This window comes from Bicyclus anynana, chromosome 16, assembly GCF_947172395.1.
Source record: "Bicyclus anynana chromosome 16, ilBicAnyn1.1, whole genome shotgun sequence".
In the NCBI taxonomy this organism is placed as follows: Eukaryota; Metazoa; Arthropoda; class Insecta; order Lepidoptera; family Nymphalidae; genus Bicyclus; species Bicyclus anynana.
In genome coordinates this window covers 10822309-10849034 of record NC_069098.1, presented here as the reverse complement: position 1 = coordinate 10849034, position 26726 = coordinate 10822309, and the positions used below count along the sequence as shown (strand labels likewise).

Here is a 26726-nt window from a genome sequence, read left to right as displayed (position 1 = left end):
CCCGTGGTCTCTGCGTCATAGTCCTAATTTTATTTTATTTTGGCAAAAACAGTCATTACAAAAATATATTATACTAATTAAAAAATCATAATAGACAATAGGTACATTGCCGAATTTTAAAATATCAAGTAGTGATGAATTTATTAATTCAACACTGCCAGAAGCCCCAAAGGCAGCGTAAAAGAGCTACTCTAAGCCTCGTGCCTTGAAAATTCGACCTATAGATACTTACAAGCGTATCAAAATTTCATCATAATTGGAAAACAGGCAAAGATGCAAATTTATTTTCAGAAAGTGTGTTCAAAGTGCGTTTCCTCGCAAATATGTTATAAAACGTCGTATGACATACGTGCGCTTTGATAATAATTACAGCCTCTGCTTACTTGTAACCCTCGCCTACGGCTTGGGCTAGCATCGCATCGGATATAATTTTCAACTTACTGCACTTATAATCGTAATGTTTACATTTCAAGTTTACCTATCTAAGAACACTTGGGTTATTACGACGAATCTAACGATATATTAATTACGCAAATCCATTCAGCTGTTTGGACGTAATAAAGATTAATATAATAACGCAAAGCGATTAATCGACGCCTCCCATGACCAGAAGGCTGGCCTATATTTTGGTCAGAGAATAAGTATTGCCATACAACGTGGCTATGTGGTATGCGCGGTGGATTTACAAGACGGAGGTCCTGGGTTCGATCCCGGGCTGGGCCGATTGAGGTTTTGTTAATTGGTCCAGGTCTGGCTGGTGGGAGGCTTCGGCCGTGACTAGTTATAACCCTACCGACAAAGACGTACCGCCAAGCGATTTAGCGTTCCGGTACGATGTCGTGTAGAAACCGAAAGGAGTGTGGATTTTCATCCTCCTCCTAACAAGTTAGCCCGCTTCCATCTTAGACTGCATCATCACTTACCATCAGGTGAGATTGTAGTCAAAGGCTTACTTGTAAAGAATGAAAAAGAAAAAAAACTTCTGGGCACTTTACCAATGAACATCGATTCGGTAGAACTCTACGACGCACAAGTCTTTAGTTATAATTTTATATTTTCTTTTTTTATTACAGGTTTAGGTAGTTAGTTTTGTTAAATATTATTTTTTTAGTAGGTATAAACAACAAAATAAAAACATTATTTTATGAGAATGTAAAAAATAAAGAGTATTACATAGTTACATTCATACATGCATAGGTACACGCGAAAAACATAACCCGATTCGATTCGAAATTGCGGCCTTTTAATTAGTTAAATAACCACGGCCTATTAGATTTGTACATAGCAATAGTTTCAATGTGATTTGTTTACCATTTATGCTGAATAATGTCGATATTCTTTGATTTCAATGTAAGGTCGAGTGGTAGGAGGTTCAGAAGGGCAGTGGATGGTGATAAAAGTGATATAGAATGTATTATTAATCGTGAACATACTGATCGCCTATTTGGGACACCTAACATAGGAAGCTTGATGTAAGTATCTATTTATTTAAAAGTACAAGCAATACAAGGAAGAAGCAGTATACTAAAGACGGCCTTATCGCTACATAGCGATTAACTATTTTATACTTGATTTTTTTTTACTTCAACCTAGGATTATGGGATCCTCTACTTGGGGAATCCTATAATCCCAGGCCGATACTACTTTTTCTTAAACCATAAACAAACATCATCATCATAATCATCATCATCATAATCATAATCATCATCATCATCGTCTATTCAATCAATTGATTTCAATAGCCCTCCTGATGGCCCTCTGTGAAACTCTGATCACTCACTCTCCCATAGATACCTATTAGTAACAGGTCGATAGGTAGGATAGAAGGTTGATTAAATTACCTACTTACCACGATTTTTTTTTGCTTTTTACGAAAAAGCGTGGAACACGATCTCAAAGTAGGCACCAGGATGATGGAAACTATAAGATATTTTTAAAAATATGTATCTATTTTCATAACATTTTGGAGATAATAAATAACTATATATGTACCTACATACCTACCTATTTCGAAACAGCAAAAAGCCTCCTTAAAGTTTTTTTTATTATGCAAGTCAGGCTCGCGTTTGATTATGACCTCACCTGATGGTAAGTGTAGATGTAGTCTCAGATAAGATGCGTTTGCCTAAAATATGTCTATTCACTATTGTTTTAAAGATAGGTCACCAAGTTTTAAAAGTCAGGAAATCGACTTTGGAATGGTATTTCCAATCCTAGCCGTGCGTATGAGAAAAGAAGACGCAAAGCGTTGTGTGGGTTCTAGGGACATCTATAACATAGGGATGGAAACCCACCCGATGTCTAGCGGTGCGATGGTAGTAAGGGGAATATCTCCTGAGCACACTCCGAAATATATCCTATAAAATATCAATTTTCCGCCGTTATTCTCAACGATATTTGCACGTTTATTTATATTTTCAGAGAACTATCCACTTTATCGATATGCATGATTGATGGAAGTAAAGAGGTAACAGGATTTATGGCACTGCGCGACCATCCTAACATCGCAGGCGTGGATCCGGCTGACTGGGAGGTGTGGATTAGGAACATGTTTCAGTAAGTAAGGGACCTTATACCCTCATTTTCAATTTGTTTGTTGATAAACATTCCACATTGAGTTTGGCTTTAGTATAAATTCCTTACTCTCCTAGGTTCTCCAGCAGGTTAAGAAGAACGCCTGTTGGCCTATTCACTAACTTTGGTCTATTAGACACCTAATGACCTAACATAAATAGCATCAAATCAATAACAATCGTATTTTTCGTAGGTACCTGTTCCGATAAGCCCATTGTTAAGGAAATCACAATGTCAAACACGTGTTAGTAATTTTGGTCAGTTATCACTGGATCGTTCGTTATCAACCCATATTCGGCTCACTGATGAGCTCGAGTCGTCTCTCAGTATAACAGGGGATAGGCCAATAGTCCACTACGCTGGATTGGATACCTAATAGTAATTACGAAATCTTGACTTTAAATCAATAACAATAGATAGCTAGTTGGAAATAATCGTGTAGGTACCTACATACCTATATTTACTCAGTTTGAGAATAAGCCAAGAGGTCTTGTTATAATTAATTATCTATGATTTTTTTCCAGAAAATACTATTTGTCGAGAAACACACTGTTTATCCATTTCATGTGTTGTACCGATGCAGTGACAGATGTATTTCTAGAAGAAGCTTTTGTGACGGTGTTTCGCAATGATATCTATTTGTTGAACATTGTTATTGTAGTTCCACAAAGATGTCCGGACGGTATTATCGAATCTTCTTTATATTTTTAGGGTTCCGAACGTACGTACGTACAAAATCACATCCCATAAAACATATCACTCATGTCCGTCAGTCCGTATGTCACGGTAAATTTCTCCGAAAATGCGGTAGGTACTAATTAAGTTGAAATTTGTTACACATATCAATTCCTGAATGACTCGCGAACGTAGAGATATATTATAGTGTGAATAGATGAAATCTGAACATAGGGGCAATATGGAAAGTTAAAAAAAACTTTTGTAAACTGCAACGTGTGATCAAAGATCTTGTGATATATTTTTTGTAACAAATATCTTCCAAGTTATCTAAAAATAGACAAAAATTTACCACACCGATTTATTTATTTAAAGTAAAGGCTTCGTTTTATCAAGCACTTTTGAAACGTCAAGGTGGACCATTTGTGAAGACTGCCACCGGTTCGGAAGGCAGGGTCACCTAAGAAGAGTCGTCAAGAAACTCAACAGTTGCTTTTTTAAAAAATCATACAAAATTATAATTCCTTTTAGATTTACTTCCTTTGTGAAGGTGAGGAAACTCATCCAATTGCCTCCAACCATCTTTAACACTAAGTAACTGTGTCAATTAACTTTACAACATACTAAACAGTCATGTGATTGTCATATAGGTTGGACCGCAAGATATAAAACATTTAAAAGGCATAATATACAGAAGAGCTATGAAAAACTAAACGGAGGCGGCGAAAGTTCTTTTTACATATACACAGCTATGCGAAAGGATTTTTGTCCACAATTGAAAATACGTCGCGCTGTGTAAGTTCATTCTATCTAATATTAGCCGTCGCCCCGCAGTTTCACCCGCGTATTTCCCGTACCCGTTAGAATACGGGGATAAAATACCTGTAGCATATGAGACTCACAAAAACGTGGCTTCTTCTTTCTTCTGGGCCGTTTCCGCACTTGGCCATGTGATTGGCCGTTGTACGTGGGCCCCTCGGTAAAAAAAGTGGCTTTCTAGTGTTAAAAGTTTCTATACTATATGCGCTGTAGCATAGTGCGAATGATAGTTGTCTTATGACGTTCAAAATACGTAGTATTATCGCGAACAGCGACAAACTTTCAATAGTGAAATGAACTGTCACCCGCACCAAGCTATAGCCCACATAGTATATTGAATTTTCAAAATCGGTAAGTAGTAAGACATTCTTAACCATGTTTTCTTTTTATAGAGAAGAAGACAACGATGACATAGTAGAGATACTTGGCAAGAGTTGCCCGGCACTGCAAGAGCTATATGGCAATTATTACATAAGCGAAATAATTGGGCGCCACCCTGAAACTGACAGACGAATTATCGTGGCAGATGTAAGTTATACCTCTGGAACAATTGCTATTGACTTTATGACGGATTTTAAAATCTGCAGGGTATTTTTTTTATTTTTATATTTTCTACAAATTAGTCCATGACTACAATCTTACCTGATGGTAAGTGATGATGTAATCTAAGATGGAAGCGGGCTAACTTGTTAGGAGTATGTATGATGAAATAAATCCACACTCCTTTCGGTTTCTATATGATATCGTACCGGAACGCTAAATCGCTTGTCGGTACGTCTTTGTCCGTAGGGTAGGGGTAGGTAGTTAAAATGGCGGTAGACGGAACATACGAGAAAGAGAAGTAGACAAAAATAATAACTGAATGGTACCCTGATAGTAAACGAAATAAAGGAAGGCAGTTGAAAAGATGGGAAGATGTTTTTAAGAAAATAGGGGAACCAGAATGGATTACGAATAGCAATTTAATACAGAAATAAGTGGAAAATGTTGGAAAGGCCTTTGTCTGTGCAAGACAAGCTGTTCGAAAGGAAGATCAATCGGGCAAAAAATTACTGTTTTTAGATAGTTGCTAACCCTATATTTTTAATTACTTTATAAGCAAGGACTTGTTTTTAAAGTTAAAATAAAGGCTTATTTTTTACGCCGCAGTATCAAGACAAGGCGGTAGGTGTCATGTGTCTCAACACGAAGATTAACTACGACACGCTGCAAAAGACTTACGAACTCGGCCCTTACCATGGTTTGAGGAAAGCATCTCCATTGGAGAAAGAAAATTACAAACGCACAAACGTATTGCTAAATACTTTTGGGTAAGGATTTTGATTGGTTTTGGAAAATTATTCGTATAATTAAAAGAGCCGTGATAGCCCAGTTGCTATGACCATCGATTCAGAAGGCGTAGGTTTGAATTGTGTCCGGGGTATGCATCTCCAACTTTTCAGTTTTTTTAAGAAATTAATCATCACGTGTCTCAAACGGTGAAGGAAAAACATCGTGAGGAAATCTGCATACCTACTTGAGTATTTTCTTAATTCTCTACGTATGTGAATTCGCAGTTGGTGGACTATCAGCCTAAGCCTTTTCATTCTGAGAGGAGACTCGTGCACAACAGTGAGTTGTTAATCATTATGTGTTTTTTTGACAGGACGCCCATAATGCTTGGTAAATGGGATCCCTTCAAAGTGCTTTCAACACATGACTTCAAACCATTCGATGAAGTAAGTTCTGTATTCAACACGTATTAATGTGTAAGAAACATAATAGGTCCACGAGTTTATCTAAAAATACTATTTACTTACTTTTGTACAGTACACGAATACCTTATTTTTAATTTACTAGATTAATTTTTAATTTACTGGATTATTTTTTAATTTACTGGACTACTGGAGCTTAACGTGCTCTCCGAGGCAAAGCTTAACGTGCTTCATAAACTTAAAGGGTAAAATATACAAAAGGGTTGTAAGATCTATCGTGCTGTATGGATCAGAATATTGGGAGGTAAAAGGGACAGATAGTAGAAGAATGCATATGAACGAAATGCCTATGTTTAGATAGATGTGTGGTGTGACAAGAATGGATAAAATAAGGAATGAATATATAAGAGGAAGTCCGAAAGTGGCGCCAGTGACAGAAAGATAGAGGAGTTAAAAGTTAGCTTGGTATTGGATGCTTGGGATGTAAGCCATATTACTAGAAAAATGTTGAATGCGCAAGTGGAAGGACACAAGAGGAGAGGAAGGCCAAAGACGAGATGGTTGGAAAGGACATATGTGTAAAGGGAGTGAATGATGAGTTGACGAGTAACAGAGATGAATGGAGAAGATTGACATATTTGGCAGACCCCACTTAAGTGGGATAAGGGAAAGGAGATGATGAGTTGGCATTGCATTATATTATAGTACCTAACAAGTTATTGTACCACCAGAAGCAATCAAAAACAAAAATATCACACAAACGGGGCAAAGGTTTAAGTAAAGTAAACTTCGATTGTCAACATGATGCGCGAGACAGTTTCGATCACATTTTCTACAAGCAAACTTCAGAAGACTATAGCGAGAAGGACGTGTCACCCTCACCGTCCGTTGTGATCGACCCATCTGTTGCCAATCTACTTGACGTCGATCCGTTTGATTATGAGATCGTGAATATCGATAATATTCTGCTGAATGTACCTGAAGTTTTGTCAAGTGAATTTGATTTGTTAGTACCTACCTATATATATCCATTTTTTTCAATGAGTAGGAAAAGGACAATGGTCTATTTCCAAACAAATTTTTGCTGACATTTTTTTTAAGCGTCTATGAATGAAAAAAATATAAAATGATAGATAATTATTTTCTTAACAATTTATTCTTATGGTTTAATATTATGTGAAGTCTGGAATTCGAGATATTTATGTTTGAAGTTTTAGAGGTTATGTTTTGTCAACAACGAATAGAGACCTACTTTTTAAATTGAAGTCTTAATTATTCCACGATTATGAAGCCGGGTATTTGGGTTCGATCGAAGAACATAAAAAGTAGGTTTGATCCCCATTTTTCTCTTAGACATGGATAATATACATACTTTATAAAAATTAATATAATTAAATCTAAAAATCAACGTGGAATTTAATACAATAGTGTTTTAAGTCAGTAGTTTAGCGGGAGAATCGGTGTCCATAAACATAAGCGGTCGTTAAAAAAGAATGTAGGTACAGAAAATCATTCGATAAGTATCGGAAAAATGCAACAAGATTTACAAGACGCTTAAGTACGCAAACAACGAAATTACGACGCGATGTGACAACTGACTTACAGTTCACAGTTGAATTGATAGTGCATGACTTGTCATAGGTACACGTAAAAGTATCGATACTTTATAGTATCGATTAATGATTATCGATCTCCTTTCGATACTGTTATTTTTGTAATCAATAAGTAATCTTCAGGAAATTACTTACTATTTTTACTTTTATTTAAAATCATGTCGAACATACTTAAACAATAAATACGTTTGTAAACACTTGTTCCTTTCCTTTGATTATTAAAATATATCATATGGCTTACTGTTGTTAATAATTGTTATTAACATGTTTGACTATTACATTTTGGTTATTTTATTACTTAAATGTAAAATGCCGCCAAGTAAGAGTGAACTTTAGCAGTATTTTGTCATGATTAGAAATAAGTAATTTAAATTAAATAGGTGTACCTATTGCATTTAAATTAATTACTATTTCTTGTTTGAAAATCAAAATATTTTATATATATTTCAAAATAATTATATTAATTCGTCATAAATATTAGTTAATATATTTGTTCTACTGAAATAAAACTGATGTCATTGAATACGTGTAGTTCAATGACGATATTTTATTCGATTCGATACTGGCTTTTCGGTATCGTGCGCGTCGCTAGTTGTCCGATATATGCAATATTCGTATAAATAGTATGGTTGCCATACTCAATTATTTAAATGTAATTGATGTGAATATATTTTAGTTTTTGGGCTTAATTAGACCTTTTGCTCTGTTTCATAAAATTAAATAAATTATTTTCTACAAACTGTAATAGTTTACATTAGTAGACGCTTATGAATTCTATCAACAAACACCAGACCATTGTCCTTTGCGTTTAGATTAGGTACTTGAAAAGATTTTTAGTCGAAATCAACTTACCTATTACCTACCTAGAAAACGAACATTGGTATTTATTTGTTGATTTAGGAATTAGTATAAAACACCCTTTGTTTACGTTATTTGCGCATGTGCAGTAATAAAATTGTTGGTCCGGAAAACGGATGTCTAAAGGATTATAGAAGAATAATTTTGTGTCTGTGTGTGTTGAGTGATTTTAAGTTCTATTTTGGCTTTTCATTGGTAAATTTTCTCCTACTAGGCCTCGTATAAAAAGTCAAAGTTGTCGACTTTCGCAAACGGTGGAACCTCGATATAATAAAAAACGTAAGAAGATCAAAATTTTTCAAGTTTTATTATTAACTAACTAATCAAATATTGCCATATGATCCTCACATTATTTTTTATATAGGCAAATCCTCAGTGGTAAAGCTAGAAGAGGAAGAATTAGTGACATATTCGGGTGAACCGAATGCTTTTATGATTGAATTGTTTGGCCTTCGGGAAGATATTGATGACCGGTAAATAAGATTAAATAATTGTATTGTAATAGTAGACTGAGATAAAAAAGCTGTGATAAGCATAGTTGATATGAAAATAAAAATGAAAAAGTAAAATATAAGTGTCTCAAACGGTGAAGGATATATAATATCGGGAGGAAACCAGCTGCATACCTGAGAATTTTCTTACTCGTGATTCTCTAGATGTGTGAAGTGTGCCAATCCACAATGGGCCAGCGTGGTGGACTAATAGCGTACCCCTCTCGTTCTGAGAGGAGACTCGTACCTAGCAGTGAGCTGAATATGGGGGGTTAATGACGATGAGTAGACTTAGTCAGAAAACATCAGCATTTTAAAATGACCCCCTGTATAGAGACAGACCTACAAGAGGGAATTTCAATACATTTATATAAAATTGAAGTGTCTTCTTCTGTGTCTTTCTGCTTTTACCGATTTCAATGGGACTTTCACTAGAAGACAGAGGAGATTTTGAGAGGAGCAATTTTTTGCAAATCCCGCGGGAACCATGTATTTGTCTGGAATAAAAAGTATTTTAAATGTTGTGCAATAATCTCCTTAATCTTCCAGTGAACCTCCCATAAAAATCCAGGTCCCTTTCATTAGCCTGGACAGTCAGACAGTAAGTAGGTATATGTTTTGGTATCGTGAAAATATCTATAAGCACTTGAAAAAACATACCTATTTATTTTAAAATCTTAGACACTTCTATTTTATTTATATGTAGGTATTTAATTTTTTTTAAGGTACTTTTTATATTTCCTTTGGAATAATATAAGTATAACTACTTACTTATATACATTAACACTCAATACAATAGAATGAAGAATGAAATATATAAATTAAAACTAAGAATTACACAGTATAATAAATTTAAATTTATAATAAATAAAATAATTATAACAAATACACACCATCTAATTGTTCACCCAGAGGCAAGGTACCCAATTATAGCGCTATTACCCCTCTGGATAGTAAGGCTTAACCTTTGGGCCAAATAAGCGCCAGCTCTTGGGTCACCTAAAGCATGGACCAATTTGTCGGACATAGCATTGAAATTTTTTTTAGTATCTGTTGACCATGGGCCTAAAGTCTCAAAGGCAAGCGCCGCAAATACATATGTATTTATTATTATTATTTTAGATTATTATTTGTATTTTCTCCGGCACTAATTAATTCGTCTAAAAAATTGTATTATTGCAGTCAGTCGTTCTATTTGTTAGAAGCAGCTTTTGAAATCATGAAGGCTTACGACTATTGCGTCATTCGTGTACCTTGTAAAGAGAAAAGTTTCCATTTGCTCGAACATTTCTGTGTAAGAACTACCTACTTTTCTAACATCAAATGAAGTTAGTGAAGTTGGATCATTATTATATGAATCGCTTCATTCGGAGATACAAATAACATCATAATCATCATCATTATCAGCCGATTGTCGACTGTTCTGGATATAGGCCTCTTGCATGGACCTCCAAGCACAACGGTCTCGAGCAGCCAGCATCCAGCGGCTCCCTCCAACCTCTTGATATCTTCGGTTTACCTAGTGAGGGGTAAACTAATACTGTGCTTTGCTTGCTTCAATCTAGCATTTTGGGACCCCAACGTCTATCGACTCTTCGAATTGTCTCTTTCGAAGAGACATATTAACGTGCTTAATTATAAAGTGATAGCCATTGATGTAGATGTGTATCTATTACCTCTATGGTGATATCAGATGATGAGAAACTTTGTTGACGTGCAGAACCCGCCCTTCTAACTTCAAAGAAAGACTTTTACAGCCCCTTCACTTAAGTTAAAGTTTTGAAAATGCCTTCCTAGAGAGTTTATAGCTACGCCATCTAGGAAACATATCATCATCTTGATATATATCATGATTTATCAGTCAGCCAGACAGTCAGTCAGTCAGTCAGTCAGTCAGTCAATATCAAAAGTATAGGGATTCTTAGATAACAATATAGAGGTACTGTATATGATTATCACGTAACTTTAATTTTAAGTTTTCGACTTCAATTACCACCATTAAATCATGACATAACTGTACTTGACTTTGCCAAGTGTAAATTAAGCCTAACTGAAATAAACGAAATTTGAATTTTGGATTTCATCCCTTTGATTTCTTTGTTAAATATGTATTGTCTTATTTCCAGTTCGTTCCTACGAGGAGTAAAATAAATTCTCAATATGCTCTTTATATTGCTCATCGAAATTCAGTATTGAGGTTAGTACACCTTTATTAAATTTAATTGTTATTATTTAATAATGACTTATAATTTTATATTTTTTCAATTATATGCTTATGTAAGAACTAGAGGACGCCCGCGACTTCGAACGCAAGGAAATTAATGTAAACTTTCAACCCATATTTCACCATTTTAAGGGTTGAATTCTAAAAATTCTTGAATCATATTATATTTCGTATTTTTTTTCTTATATTTATGAACAAATTTAAAAAAAAACTGTAACCCTAAAAATCAAGAACTTTCCATACAAAATTCAATTCCATACAATTTCAACCCCTATTTCACCCCTTCTATTTTTATTTTAGGGTCACAAAGTACCCTGTATTTTGCTCCATTGTCCCATTTATTTATTTATTTATTCATTTAAGTTACATTTCCACATGTCATAAATAAAATTTCATAATTATTACAAATGGAACCCTGTGAGGGTGTTGTAACTACAAAGTAAAACTTAACTTAACTTAACATAACATAACATAAGATAAGTAGAGAGGCGGATTTATCGTTTTTCGGTCAAAAAATCATTAATTTTATAATATACTTTTTCAAGCAAAAAGTTTTTTAATGTTAATAAAAACTCATTAATGTTTTCCTTTTTCTTAATGTTTTGCGGTAATTTATTATATATTTTTATGCACATTTTGCGCGGGCCAGTACTGTTTACCATTATATTGTATTTACCATTGTACATTTACCATTATATCAAAATTCATCTTGATCGGTTCAGCAGTTTAGCCGTGAAATGGTAACAGACAGACAGACAGACTTACTTTCGCATTTATAATATTAAGTATTGAAGTATTGATATGTACTACATAACGGATATTCCTATGTTTTAGCAAGTTGCGTGTTCGTAAGGCGGAGTTAATAGACATTCCTCAAATCACACAGCTTCTTAGGAGTTTAGAAGGTAGAGAGACTCTCTGGACAGTCGAGAATACAATATTGAGGAAGAATCAGCTGCAGTGTTATGTGTTTATAAGTGGCGTCTCTCTAATCGGAGTCGGTATATTGGAGTAAGATAATGATTATTTTATTTACGTAAATAACAAAGAATAACAAAAAAAAGTAAAATATATATCTATTTAATTGTTATCTATGCCATATCTACTGAATTGCTAATTTAGAACTATTGTTATATGAAGAAAATCAAAAATCATTTATTTCAAGTAGGCTCAGTTTACGAACACTTTTGACACGTCAGTTGACTATTTGTAAAGATTCTACCACCGGTTCCGAAGGCAGGTTTTGCTGAGAAGAAGGTAAGGAGAAAGTAGGTATTACCTACCACTACGCTATAGATTCCCGCTAGTATAACTTGGTTATAACGTTTAAATAAATCTGGCTGAGTCTTGCATTATACCAAAAGTTGTAAGTTAGGCCGCTGTCTAATTATCTAATTTTTCTTATCCCACTGAAATAGGTTCGGCAAAATATATCATTCTCTTTCATTCGTTTCCATTACTCCTTATTATCACATCCGTGATAGCCCAGTGGATATGACCACTGCCTCCGATTCCGACGGGTGTAGGTTCGAATTCGGTCCGGAACTTGCACCTCCAACTTTTCAGTTGTGTGCATTTTAAGAAATTAAATATCACGTGTCTCTAACGGTGAAAGAAAACATCGTGAGGAAACCTGCATACCAGAGAATTTTCTTAATTCTCTGCGTGTGTGAAATCTGCCAATCCGCATTAGGCCAGCGTGGTGGACTATTGGCCTAACCCCTCTCATTCTGAGAGGAGACTCGAGCTCAGCAGTGAGCTGAATATGGGTTAATAACGACGACTCCTTATCATCTACATCCTTCCCATCCTTTTAAACACATATTTAGGTACCATCTTTCACACACTTCCTTGCATTCTTCTTCTATTGTGTCCTTCAATTTCAACATTCTTCTGGTAATGTGACTTTCATCCTCCGTAACACATAAGAGTACCTACGCTCCTAAATATGCTTTATATCGGACTCGAAGTTTGGCGCCCAACTAATAACGAATTGAAAATTATTATAAAACTCACATACATTTTCAGGCAGTCAGAACAAGTTGATTTCATCCGTGCGAAATACAACTTGGATTCGTACCGAATCAACAAGTACCATACAAGAGACCAGTACAACGATGTATTGGTGTTGAAGTCAGTTATCGTGTATCCGGTGTTTGAGACTCACTTCAGGTTTTTTGTCCGAGACATGATGAGGCTTTCCGAGGCTAATTCGCTGTTATGGTTGACTGCGTATAGGAATAAATGGGTAATTGAATTTTATATTGTCCTGTTACGAATGTTATTTTTTTATTTTATTTTATTATGGCTTTATTTATTAGTCATCATCATCGTTATTAGTTTATGGACGTCTACTGCTGGACATATGTCTCTTTCATAGACTTCCAAACAAAATCGTCTCGAGCTGCCAGCATCAAGCGGATCCCTGCAACCCGCTTGATGTCCTCGGTCCATCTAGTGGGGAATCGACCCAGCGCCGGCCCGAAGTAAATTTTAAAATGGAGCGAGATCCAATTAAGGCGCCTCTCCTGTTTGTTCCTAATAATATGTAGATACCTATATCAAATTATGAGTGTAAAGTAAGAATGGAACGCAAAGATCTCGACTATACCCTATTAGGCCGAAAGTGGTCAAATAAAGACCATCGTCCGTCGTTCGCAGTTAGTCAGTCAAGTCAAGTCATGGCATGCTATTATGGAGAAAGCAATCTTACTAAAACTTTTTCATAGAGTTCACCGAGGAAATAGAATTAATCACTTAAAACACACTTCTTCAACCTCCACTGCATTTGTGCACCTTTACTACTAGGTATATTAAATAAAAAGCATTCTAGTTTATGCAATAAAACTCTAAACGTAGCAAATCAATAAAAATAGAACGAGATCTACATACGATTCCTACGATTTTCCTCCCCAAACTCTAAAAAATGCTTATCCTAAGATAAGCAAGTCCTAATCACAAGTCTAGTGTCTCTTTAGTCTCTGTTGAGGATTACAGATTCTTTAAGTTTTTAGTATTGCGATATCCAAAGGCCTGACTAATAATGTATCGCAAGATTCGTAACACATCGGTTGAAAAAGTTTTGTTTGTTAAATAATAGGTGATTCACAAAGCGAATTCCTTAGCGGGGTCAATGATACCTTTGATACCGAGAAAATCAGAAATCGATACGCCTTTGCCGGAGTTGAAGAGGATTCGGGATCTTCTGAACACAGTGTAAGAATCTTATACAAGTACTTACCTACCTACCTACCAGTAGCGAAGGCTGAAATTATCTAGTAGGTAACCCGTTCATGTGTCTGTTAGTCTGAATGACCAAGCGAGTTTCATATACATACGTCTACGTTTTTATAGATATTATTAATATGTACTGCTTTTTAATTGCTGTAATATTATATACCTACCTATTTTATATATATACAATATATATAAAATTGATACAATAATGAATGTGGATTTTTAAAAGGTAACCTAATAGGAATCATGTTGTTAGGACCCGTCGCCCCTGCTATCTACCTACTGACACAAAGTATGAATGGGCTAGTTGACACTTTTTTAATTGTTCATTAGATTGAAAAAAAAGTATATTTTTTGAGACATGAATACTTAAAATTTTGAAATTTTAAAATAGTTTTTTGACAATAAGAGCCAAAACGCCGTCTAAGATGATGGTCTATATTTTAACTGTTTCATGACGTCACGTTAACAATAAACTTTAACCAAACGGAGTGTTTGACAAAATTATTACTACAAATAATAATTAGTTTGACGTTTATCCTTTAATGACATCAAGTAACATCGTGACGTCACAAAATTGAAGTCAACTTCAGCCTAGAAATCAGTTATTACCTAATAAGTCTTAGGGAACATGGGTACCTACTCCCTACGTATATTTTCTTCTACCTGGTTCAATATTTGACAAGTCGTATTTAATTCTCAGTTTTCGCCAAATTGTTAGCTTATTGAAATTAGGTAGGCACAAATAATTTCGTGTAATATTTTTTTGTTTATTTTCTTTTACAGAATGCCATTTAGCGCGTGGTTTATAAACAAGAAGTTGACAAGTGTTCCTAAAGTATATGTTAACACTAGAATATTATTAGTCGGCGCTTCGAGAACTGGCATTGCATTTTTGAATACTCTGCTTTTCAGGTACCTATCATTAATTCCTTAACTTGTGTCAGTCCGGGGATGAAGTCCCTCGGTGCCGCAGCTGAGGTCCAACTAAGGAGCCTACGGCATTTACACAATCGGTAAAAAAGAGTGATGAATTTCAAAGTCAAAATTCATTTATTTCAAGTATTCTTAGTTTACAAGCACATTTGAAACGTCAGGTTATGTTACGGCGATAAGTCAAGTCAAAACTTAAAATTATTCAACTAAGTATATTATCAACTAGTGCACTAGTTGAACCCCACCGAGGTTTCATCCGTGTAGTCCTTTTCTTTTGTGTCCTACTTCTTATAACATCAGCTATCTACTAGTGAACGTCCCTTCATAATCGGTCTAACCGTTTCAGAGTTTAGCCGAAACAAACTGTCATACAAATCTATACTAATATTATAAAGCTGAAGAGTTTGTTTGTTTGTTTGATAGATTGAACGCGCTTATCTCAGAAACTACTGGTCCGATTTGAAAAATTCTTTCAATGTTAGATAGCCGATTTATCGAGGAAGGCTATAGGCTGTATATTATCCCCGTGTTCCGACGGGAACGCGAACCACGCGTGTAAAACCGCGCGGCGTCAGCTAGTCTTTAAAATAAAATTACAGACAGATATTTCAATTTCATATTTTTTGAATAGATGATTTGTTTGCAGCGATGCCTGTCCATACCTATTCTTCAATAACGTAACACTGGTGTCGCCTGTTGGCTTGCCTTATGCCAGACGTCACAAATCCGCTTCGGAGACTATGTTTCCCAAATTCCACACCAACACTGATGGATATTTAAAAAGTGTGCCTTATACTTACTACGTGAATGTTGTTCAGGGCACCATGACAGAGATTAATAAGTAAGTTTAATTATTATACTTTTTTTTATTCTTTACAAGTAAGCTCTTGACTACAATCGCATCTGATGGTAAGTGATGATGTGATGTAAGATGGTAGCGGGCTAACTTGTTAGGAGGAGGGTGAAAATCTACACCCCTTTCGGTTTCTACACGACGTCGTCCCGGAAAGCTAAATCGCTTGGCGATACGACTTTGCCGGTAGAGTGGTAACTAACAACGGCCGAAGCTTCCCATCAGCCAGAGATCCATATCAGCCAGCCGGGGATCGAACCCAGGATCTCCGTCTTGTAAATCCACCGCGTATATCACTGCGCCACGGAGGCCGTCAAACTTGTGCTTACCTACTTGACTTTCTAATACTTGACAGAATGTCACTTCGTTTATTATGCTGCTTCATCGTCTACAACAAGTTTGAAATAGAGATATTAAGTGTCGAGGGAACGCTATAACACTTGTCTATAACTACTATAGGTGCCTTACTACAAGCTCTTACATCCGTAGCGATTCCATCATGTTTCGACATTTCGTACTCTAGGGGGCAATTTTTTTCTCGTAGGGTTGTTTCGTATAGCAATTTGGTATGTCTTCGACCATTTCATTCATTCATCGTATAATTTTAGACTCCTTACATAAACATAAATGCACAAATAACTAAGATATTCCCATGTGGAATTATTTGTATAGTTATTCGAATAAGTTAGCTTAAGTTACATACTGTATTCTTTCACAATTATAAAAAAAATCTGGCTAATTTATTATATTATTGTAGACGTGATAAATACATCACAATATCAAATGGAAGCAAGTATTATTACGATTTACTATTCCTATTAATTGGAAAACAGTATCAACATCCTGATTATTTGAAACCATTATTAGAAAGAGAGAAAGAAATAAGGTAAATTAATTTACATTTGTAACAAACTTAAATATGGCTGGAAAATAGTTCTAACTAGTAACTATGGGAGTCAGAAAGCATTGGGCAATGGAGTGAGCTATGCTCAGATTATCTTCCAATTTCTGATTCGTTCACGTACCTACGTGAACGACTCAGAAATTGTAAGATCCGTAGAACTTAAGTTACCAAAATAGCTAACAAAGTGAAATGAGGAAGGGCGGGAGGTTGAAGAGGGTGATGTTCTCAATTTGTTGGTAATCTTATTATAAGCTGCTTAAGTTTCTGTTGAAGAACCCCAAGATATGCAATTTTTGAGTGTCTGGCTTGCACGGATCTGAGATTGGTGGCACAGGGTAAGTCCGTTTTCGTCCGTGTAAGTCGGACATGCCCTGTCGAGGCAGGAGTCCGAAGAACTTATTTCATCAAGGAAAAAAAAACGCCCATAGCTTATTGGTTGCTTGCTTAACTGTACTAGACTAGCCAATGAGGTAAAATTGCCACGGCATTGAAATAGTCCAAATAAAATATACCAGTGTATATGGACTATTTCAATGTCGTGTACATGTGCCGTAATTGCATGCGATAATAACCATGAACTTAAGAGATATTAAGAGAAATTTTTTAAATCTTTTTGACTAATTACAGGAGCGGTGATACGCCTAAATACATTCGTTTGGATGTACCACAACCGAATCCAGAACCAAGAATTGGTCATTATACACCGTCTAACGTGTTCATCGTAAACACAATATCTGATGCAAATAAAGCTTTAAATTCTGTAAAACATTTGACTTATCAGAATAAAAATTGTAAGTCCTTAAATCATCATTATTAGCCTATATTAGAGGCTCAGGAGCAGCCGACCCAATCATTAACTTTGATGTATGTTGGCTAACTAATAAAATTAACATCAAATCAATAACAAACTACGTTTTCATTTCTCACTCGGAAAGTATTTTAAACTGAATTTTGTCTAAAGTTATATTTGTTTCTGAACGACCATTTGCCGTCTCATTTCTTCTCGCGCTTTTTCTCTTTCCCCAAGACGGTGGATTAAACAAGACGTAAGGTGCAGAGTGCTATCTGAAGTTTTATTTAAAAAACCATATAAATGTGAATCAGTAATTTTATCTTGCAATAAGCAGTCTAGGTATTCTACCAAAGGAAAAGTGAATTCTATAACATTAGTGGTTCTTCGAGTAGGATGAAACGAGATTTTAACGTAAGTTTAAATTCACCTTGGAGAGAACCGCCTAGCGGGGAGTAGCCACAACTCTCAAATCGCACGACTGCTTTACCGACGTTCCAAGAGCGGGCCAAATAAATAGACATTATTTATAATTTCCTCGTAATCAAAAAGAAATTTCCTCATATTCGAAATGAAAAGTAGAGTGTTTAACACGGGTAAAAGGATCAATTCCTATTCGGATTATAGCCGCCCTCGCTACGCTCGTGCGTCTAAATACCTCGGGGATTTATTCTTTCCACCCTCGGTTAACAATCTACTATTTCGTAATTCATAAAGCCTATTCTTAACAATAATCACAAAAAAGGTTGTCAGTAAGCACCGGGACGCCGATAAACGCGGGTGCCACGGTGCTGGAATAGCGACCCTTCACCGGAAAGCGCAGTGTTAATCGACTCTCCACTAGGTGGACCGAAGGCATCAAATCAATCGGGTTGCAGGGAGCCACTGGATGCTGGTGGCTCGAGACCGTGGTGTTTGGAGGTCACAAGAGACCTATGTCCAGCTGTGGATGATGATGGCAGTTTGGTTAAAAATAACTTAAACTCTTTTGAAACTTTTTTCAGACAATATTATCGTATACGGAGCAACATTACATGCGTATTGTTGTTTAACTACTTTGTTAGAAATGAATGTTCCTCCAGAAAATATTATTTTCATTGAACCGTTTCCTCCAGACGATCCACAAAAGCCGCGCGTGTCATTATTTTGTAACGTCAATGTAAGTAAGTTTTATTTCTTCTAATGGTTTTTGGGTTACAGCACACGGTTCAAACCAATACGTGAATTACTTTAATAAAAAATACGGCTAAAACTCACGTTACACAATGTTGGAGTATTCTCGATTAATTTCGGACATCACTTTTGCTTTGGATGTAGTGCTAATAACATGCTAAGCGCGTTTGTGTGTATTAATTTATATGTTAGTCTCAATAATTTATCGAACCTCTAACAGTTGGGGAATATGGTTCAGCATTGCTACTTTAACATTGGAAAAATTTTGCAGATTTTTTACTTCCATTCCATGGTTTTTTTTTTTTTTTTTATTCTTTACAAGTTAGCCCTTGACTACAATCTCACCTGATGGTAAGTGATGATGCAGTCTAAGATGGAAGCGGGCTAACTTGTTAGGAGGAGGATGAAAATCCACACCCCTTTGGGTTTCTACACGGCATCGTACCGGAACGCTAAATCGCTTGGCGATACGTCTTTGCCGGTAGGGTGGTAACTAGCCACGGCCGAAGCCTCCCACCAGCCAGACCTGGACAAATTAAGAAAATCTTAATCTGCCCAGCCGGGGATCGAACCCAGGACCTCCGTCTTGTATATCCACCGCGCATACCACTGCGCCACGGAGGCCGTCAAATAGTCTGTTTTCTACTGTAATTTGTATAACATGAAAAATTCTTAATTAACTAATCCTGTTAGTACGTGTGGGTCAAACCTTAGGAGTTAAATTACAATCGCTTCTAGTTTTTTGGGAAATAATACGCGCTATATTACATATTGGTCGATCTGACATTGCAACTGCGCAGCTACAGCCCCCCCCCCCCCCCCGTTGGGATGTTTTCGTAAACTGCGCAACCATACGGCTAATGTTCAGAGCAGACTCAAAGTTTTGGCGTATAGGTACTATATTGTGTTGTCGTTTCAGGTTGACAAATCCGTATTTGAAATGATAAATAACTTGAAAATAAATGTTTATCGTTCATATTATTTTCTAAGATGGTATACAGACGGTGAAGATCTAGTCACATATGTTGACTTTCTGTCCCACTTTCAATTGCTGAGACTTAAATGTTCCATTTTATTTTATTACGGAACTATTGGGCTCAACGAACAGGCCTTTATTGGTGCGTACATAATACATATAGATTCTTAAAACGATTTTAATTTTTATTTTCCTATCATCATCATCAGCCTATTTTAACGGGCCAGGCCTCCTTGTAGGAGAGGGGATATTGAGCTTAGCTCCACCATGCTGCTTCAATGCAAAATTGCAAGTTTAGAGTAATAGCCTGGCCCAGGACCTCCATAAAGGCCAAAAGCCGAAACCACATACGCTATTTTTTCCCATCAGAACCAAATACTTTTAAATATGAAATATGGTTTTCTTTAGCTGTAAATAAAAGTGGCATGGCATACGACGATGGAATACTTATAGACCACGAGTTCAGAACAGAAGATCCATCTATCTACGCTGCTGGACCGGCCACTAAATACAGAAGAAGATATTATGCTGACAACATGCGACTCAAGTACTATGACGCTTACGAAATTGGTACTAAGGTACTTTCTTAATAATCATACCTATCAACAATTTGAAAAGTCTATCTTTATACATCTTTGGCTGTTATCTTTATTAATCATTGATCTCTTATTAAAAAAGAGGATGCACATTGCAAAATGAGTGCCAAAAGCTTTTCAAGTAGTCGCTTGCAAATTACTCTTTAAATGGATCTTGATCCGTGTTAGGTCTTCGGTTCTCTGCATTTGGGGTTTTATTGGAAACTATTTAATATTTAACTATAAGCGAAGGTATTTAGATTTGATTTAATTTAGCTATTCCAAAATTGACATAACACAAAATTGGACAGTTATAAGTGAAATTTTCTAAACGATTGTTTCTCCATTTTTAATAACACATTGATGGTATTGAATACTCACATATACATTTTTTTCGTCATCTTTTGATTGTAGTGCTATCAGTCCTAAGTTTTACTACTTACGTATATGTCGCCGTGGAAGCTTGGCTCACTGAGGGCTCTATGGCCTCAGACCTAATAGTTGTCATGTTTGCTCTGTGGTTATTTCGAATCGACTTGTTATCTAGTGGTCTGATCATTTTGCAGTCAAAATACTATTCCGTTTTGATTTAATTAATAATTAGTCTCTCAAGTAATGATGACAGGTGACAGCAGTAGAAAAGAAACTCTTTAGGTTCTGTGTTGAGATTTTGCTGTCGTAATGGTCAGCAAAATCTACGTTAATTAATTTAATAAATTTAGAATCAAGTTTTCATGTAATTAGGTTTTGATTATTTACTCTTGAAGTAATTAAGATTGTAAAACGTTACCACCATAACGAACGTGGCGGCGATCGACCAATAGGAAATGATCACGTAACTCTCATCCAATGGCATCGCGTCCCAAATGGCGCGTACGCGTGTACCGTCACTGTGTATTCACTCTAGTGAGGCATCCTGCCTCCGTCTGTCTCTGTAGTCTGCTGATTTAGTAATTCAGTTCTAATCGCGTTTTTAAGATGGAATTATCGTCTTCTACTTGTTAAGTATAGTGAAATAGTGAAGTGTTAAGTAGTGTTATTAAGAAAAGGAAAGTGATTAGTGACTTGGGCTATTAATTGGTTCAATTCTTTGTTGAGCAGCTTGAGGCGTTATGCTGCTTGTCGCGTTAGTGATTTTGTTCGATAATGTTTCGTGATGAAGTAATTATTGATCTTAAATTGTTTACTGTGGGCATGGAGAGCATGTCGGGCAGGGTTGGTGAGTGTTTACTAGTATTAAAAGGCGCCTTTAAACCACAACCTTGGTCACAAGTCCAGGGACTTGGACTTGTACTTCCTCTACCACAACTACCAGGGTACAATAGTAAAATTAAGAGTAGTTTATTGTGTAAGCGATTAGTGAGGTTAAGCATAGCATACCTATTGTAATTGGTAGAGCCGATGACCAAGGTTAGGTCAGCGGTTCTGTCCATATTTTTATTAATGACTCTACGATTTTCTACGACTTATACATTTTTTCTACTCGTCAGAAAACACTGTTTTCCATTCCCATCTATCAAACTTTAACTCATCCTACTCCTTCTACACCGTCTTCTTTTGTCATTCTAATCGTATCATCTTTGGTCGCTTTCTCCACTGTGTTAACTTTACAGTTAGGATACCAAATCAAAAACAAGTTGGACCCACTGTTCAAAGAACCAGAAAATATTAAATACTCGAAACAAACCAATTTCGATGACTTTCGTGAAGTTACTGAATCTACAAGCGTTGACACTGAAGCGAAATCAATCAGTAATAGGCAAGTTATGCAGTAGTTCTAGTATATCCAGTGAAACAACGAGTTGCTGTAAACGTTGGCATCTTTTTGTTGATATTCAGTTGACTTGCACAAAACGCTTAGTATCAGAAGAAAGAAAGAAAGAAAGAAAAAAATCTTTAATACAGCATTATGCCACACAACACAATGTTTCTTACTTATGCACCTTCAAGACAAGAGTGAATTTTTAGGCAAGCGCGCTTTAACGCCTCATCATTGCTTTACATTAGTCATGTTTATAGTGAAGTTTAGTAGGTATAAACAAAAATTATTAAGTAACTAAACAGTAGCCTAAATAGGTAAATTTTCATTGCGTTTGTATTAATTGGGGACTTTGTTTTTCATATGTCTTGGCAGTGAATATTTGGAAGATTTCCCTAAAATACCAGCTTTCAAAAAGCCTAGCGTATCTTATTGTGTTCTTCCCGGGGGCTTACAATATTTGGAAGTGCGGTCACCAGGGAAAAAGATACCTCATCATTACGTTCAGTCTTTGCATTACAATGTTAGTATATGCTATTTTTAATAACAACTAATTCCCATATTTTATTTAGTAGGGAGGAGGAGAGGAGAGGAAGGCCAAAGAAGAGATGATTGGATTGTGTGAAAGAGGACATGTGTGTAAAAGGAGTGGATGATGAGTTGACGAGTAATAGAGAGAAATGGTAATGGATAAGGGTAAGGAGATGATGATGAAGCTGTAGACAAAAAATAATAGAAATACCTACCTAAATGGAACACAAAATCTATTCATTGATTAAGAATATTGCCTAAAGAGTAGAGACCCTAAAGATGGCCTAAGTACAAAAATAGTTAGCAGTGTTTATTTTTGTATGCACAATATCTAAAATATCGTAACTTTTTCTAGGGTACAGTAATGGAAACCTTTAAGGGTGGTTACTTTAAGCTACACCTCACGAATGATTTTATAGTGGACGGTATAACTTGTCTGACACCAGAAAAGTTTTCTTTGGAGAATTTTCAACATATCTATGGTCTTTCAGCGACTGTTCTAAACAACGTCCATGTACGATACACGGTAAGATTCCAAGGATTTGCATTGGAATGACTCTCCACTCTTAAAGGGGTTAGGCCAATAGTCCACCATGCTGACCCAATGCGGATTGGCAGACTTTACACACGCAGAGAATTAAAAAAATTCTCTGGCATGCAGGTTTCCTTACAATGTTTTCCTTCACCGTTTGAAACACGTGATATTTAATATCTTAAACTGCACACAACTGAAGAATTGGAGGTGCATGCCCCGGACCAGATTCGAACCCACACCCTCCGGAATCGGAGGCTGAGGACATATCCACAAGGCTATCACGGCTTCAATAGATAGATCAAATTCGATAGATTGTCATAAATAAATAACAATACAAACTTATATATGATCTAGTCTAGTCTAGGATCTAGTGTTAATACTGTATTTAATATAATTAAACTTTCATCACTTTACTTCAGTTAAAATGTACATTTTCAGGTAAAAAAACTAGACGACTTTTATCAATTTTTCCGAGCTCCTTGGGCCTATTTCTTGTATCACGATCAAAAGGATGAACTATTTGGGATGGTTAAAGAACTGTTACCAAAGGTAATTTTTTGATTATAGTGGAATGTCTTTATATGATGTTTTTGCTGGATGCATGTGGCCATGGCGTTTGGAAGTCCATACAATGTTCTATGTACATACATCAAATATTATTCATAATAATGACATAGTTTTGTTTAATCCGATACCATAGTAATATTATATTATTTTCTATAGGGAAATAGTCAAGGTGAAACTGTTGAAGAGGCAATGCGAAAAGTTGGAGAAAATGTACATCAGGTAAAGTTGAAACAGTGCACTATTATGATCTATTTTTGTGATCCCTTCGATCTACGAAACCCAGGGATTGCTCCCCGATACTGTAACTATGCTAGCCCAAACCTCCGTTAAGTAAGCGACCCTTTTTAACCGACTTCCAAAAACGTTTGGCTGTATGTATGTTTTTTTTTTTTTTTTTTTTTTATGTATGTCCAGCGATAATTCCGTCAATTATGGACCGATTTTGAAAATTCTTTTTTTGTTTTGTAGGGTTTACTTCCAGGGTGGTCCCATTTTTTTCATGTCAGGATCTGATGATGGCATCCTGGAGAAATTGAGGGGAACTTTCGAAGTTGTAGAGACGGCTAGTACGTTTGTTAGTGTTTCCATAAGGTATTTTAAACCACTACAACTTTATGAAGGTTTGGAGTTGGTCTGATGATGGAGCCGAAACACAGACGATGGAACTCGTCAAGGATTTATAGCAGTCACCTTTTGTTTGGGCTTGATTAATTTGTATTGATGAGTACTTTCCACCTATATGGGTTGTGACTGTATTAAGGGTCTGGTGATGAAGACGAGGGACAGTGAAGAGAACTCCTCGACGGTTCACAGTTTGTGTTTGGACTTGATAAATTTGTATTGATGAGAACTTTCCACCTAGATGGATTGTGACTGCACTAAGGGTCTGATGATGAAGACGAGGGACAGTGAAGAGAACTCCTCGACGGTTCACAGTAGCTACCTTGTGTTTGGACTTGATAAATTTGTATTGATGAGAACTTTCCACCTAGATGGATTGCGACTGTATTAAGGGTCTGGTGATGAAGACGAAGCACAGTGAAGAGAACTCCTCGACGGCTCACAGTAGCTACCTTGTGTTTGAACTTGATAATTTTGTATTGCTAAGAACTTTCCATTTAGGTTGTGACTGTACACACGTAGTGGGAATGCTAACACTAAAAATAAAAAAATAAAAATTTTAATAAAAAAAATTCAACCGACTTCCAACTCAAAAAATAACTTTAACTAAAAAGCAAAAAATAACATCCTACCTATGTGCTACCTTCTGATCAGTTTGAAGGCGGTGCCAAGCCAGTGTCGTGTTTTAATTAAAGCTGTTTCTGGAATAACCACAGAAATTTTGTAGTTTAAACGTATTTAATTAAAACATCACTGGCTTGGCATCGCCTTCAAACTGATCAGAAGGTAGCACATAGGTAGGATGTTATTTTTTGCTTTTTAGTTAAAGTTATTTTTTGAGTTGGAAGTCGGTTGAATTTTTTTTATTAAAATTTTTTAATACTTGATTTTCTTTGGATCACACGTTTGTATTTATTTGACGTGTAGAATTCAAGCTTTTACTGGGCCTTGAATCGATCACCCATCTGATGACACAGATCTAAGATCTTTAGCCTAGAATTCTGGTACCTAACTGGGTTACCAGGTAATAAAATTTTTTGAGCGTTGGAACGAGATAATTTACCACGCAATTTGTAGGACATTGTGGCTGTTATGATGTATAACTATTAATTAATCAACAGTGAGAAAAAAACATTTGGTTAGTAAAAATTTTTGGTAAGCTCCTCTCCTCCCTTGTAGGTATCAATAAAGGTTATTACTAAAACTTGATAGTACTTAATCAAGTATAAAAATGTTCCACGAATCCTGGGCTACTTATAGGTAATATTAATGATAGCAAAATGTCACCGTCATCAAGCTCATAATTATAATAAGTCTAGGACTAAGATCGTTTGGTGAAGAACATATCTAAATCTAATAACAAAGAAATATCTATCTATATATATAAAAATGAAATGCTGTTCGTTAGTCTCGCTAAAACTCAAGAACGGCTTAACGGATTTATCTTATCTTGGTCTTGAAATGTTCGTGGAGGTATAGGGAAGGTTTAAAAGGTGAGAAAAAATCAAATAATTTCCGCGAAAACCCTAAAAACTGCACTTTCCTATTTCCCATACAAACGTTTAAGAGTCAAGCGGTAGGGGTAGGGTAGGGGTAGGGTTGGGGTAGAGGTATAGAAGGGTAGAGTAGGGATAGAGAATAAGTGCACTTATGTCAAAACGAAGCTTGACCGGGTCCGCTAGTATTATAATAAAAGAATATTTCTTCATTAAGTATAGGTACAGCATCAACAACAACATCAACTAAACTCTAGCCTATCGATATGCCTTTATGTAATTTAAATTTGCAGTCGTTCAAAAGCCCAACCAAGCTTAAGATTCGTTCAACGTTCGAAAAATCGCCACACGTTGAAGCCATCACTGACTACATCATTGAATGGCTCTCTGAAAATGATGTGCTCTTACCGATGTACTTACAACCGTTCCAAACGAGCCAATATGATTATGACTTGAAACAAAATCCAGCGTTTAGGAATAGAAGAAACACTATTGTTAAAATGATGTCAAAAATATTTTAGTTTATAATAAACATTGTGTTTTCTATCAAAGATTCATTGTATTAGTTATTAATAACACAAATTTAACAACGATATTTCATTACGAGCGAGCTATGCTCGGAGTATCTATGCGTGCTCGGATTATATATGAGGAGATCCGCAGAAGAACCAAAAGTCACTGGCAATGGGCGGGCACATAGTTCAAAGAGCCGATGGACGTCGGGGTCCCAAAGTGCTGGATTGGCGACCTCGTACTAGAAAACACAGTTTTGGTCGACCCACCAGATGGACTGACGACATCAAGCTATTCGCAGGGATTCGCTCC

General features: G+C 36.0%; 1 protein-coding gene across 1 annotated transcript; it reads left to right on the top strand.

Moving 5' to 3' along the window:
• Positions 1 to 1293: 1293 nt before the first annotated feature.
• LOC112056464 (cilia- and flagella-associated protein 61-like) lies at positions 1294 to 26450 on the top strand. The gene is made up of 29 exons (XM_052886329.1): positions 1294 to 1472; positions 2422 to 2556; positions 3099 to 3256; positions 3900 to 4044; positions 4461 to 4596; positions 5218 to 5378; positions 5714 to 5786; positions 6494 to 6768; positions 8188 to 8192; positions 8598 to 8706; positions 9907 to 10018; positions 10851 to 10921; positions 11783 to 11959; positions 12977 to 13196; positions 14049 to 14164; positions 14972 to 15100; positions 15768 to 15962; positions 16732 to 16860; positions 17506 to 17673; positions 18296 to 18312; positions 18673 to 18827; positions 19761 to 19959; positions 20226 to 20395; positions 22006 to 22151; positions 22527 to 22674; positions 23038 to 23208; positions 23656 to 23766; positions 23941 to 24003; positions 26195 to 26450. The coding sequence occupies exons 1-29, from the start codon at positions 1327 to 1329 to the stop codon at positions 26420 to 26422; spliced, it is 4068 nt and encodes a 1355-aa protein (XP_052742289.1). The 5' UTR covers positions 1294 to 1326; the 3' UTR covers positions 26423 to 26450.
• Positions 26451 to 26726: the final 276 nt, after the last annotated feature.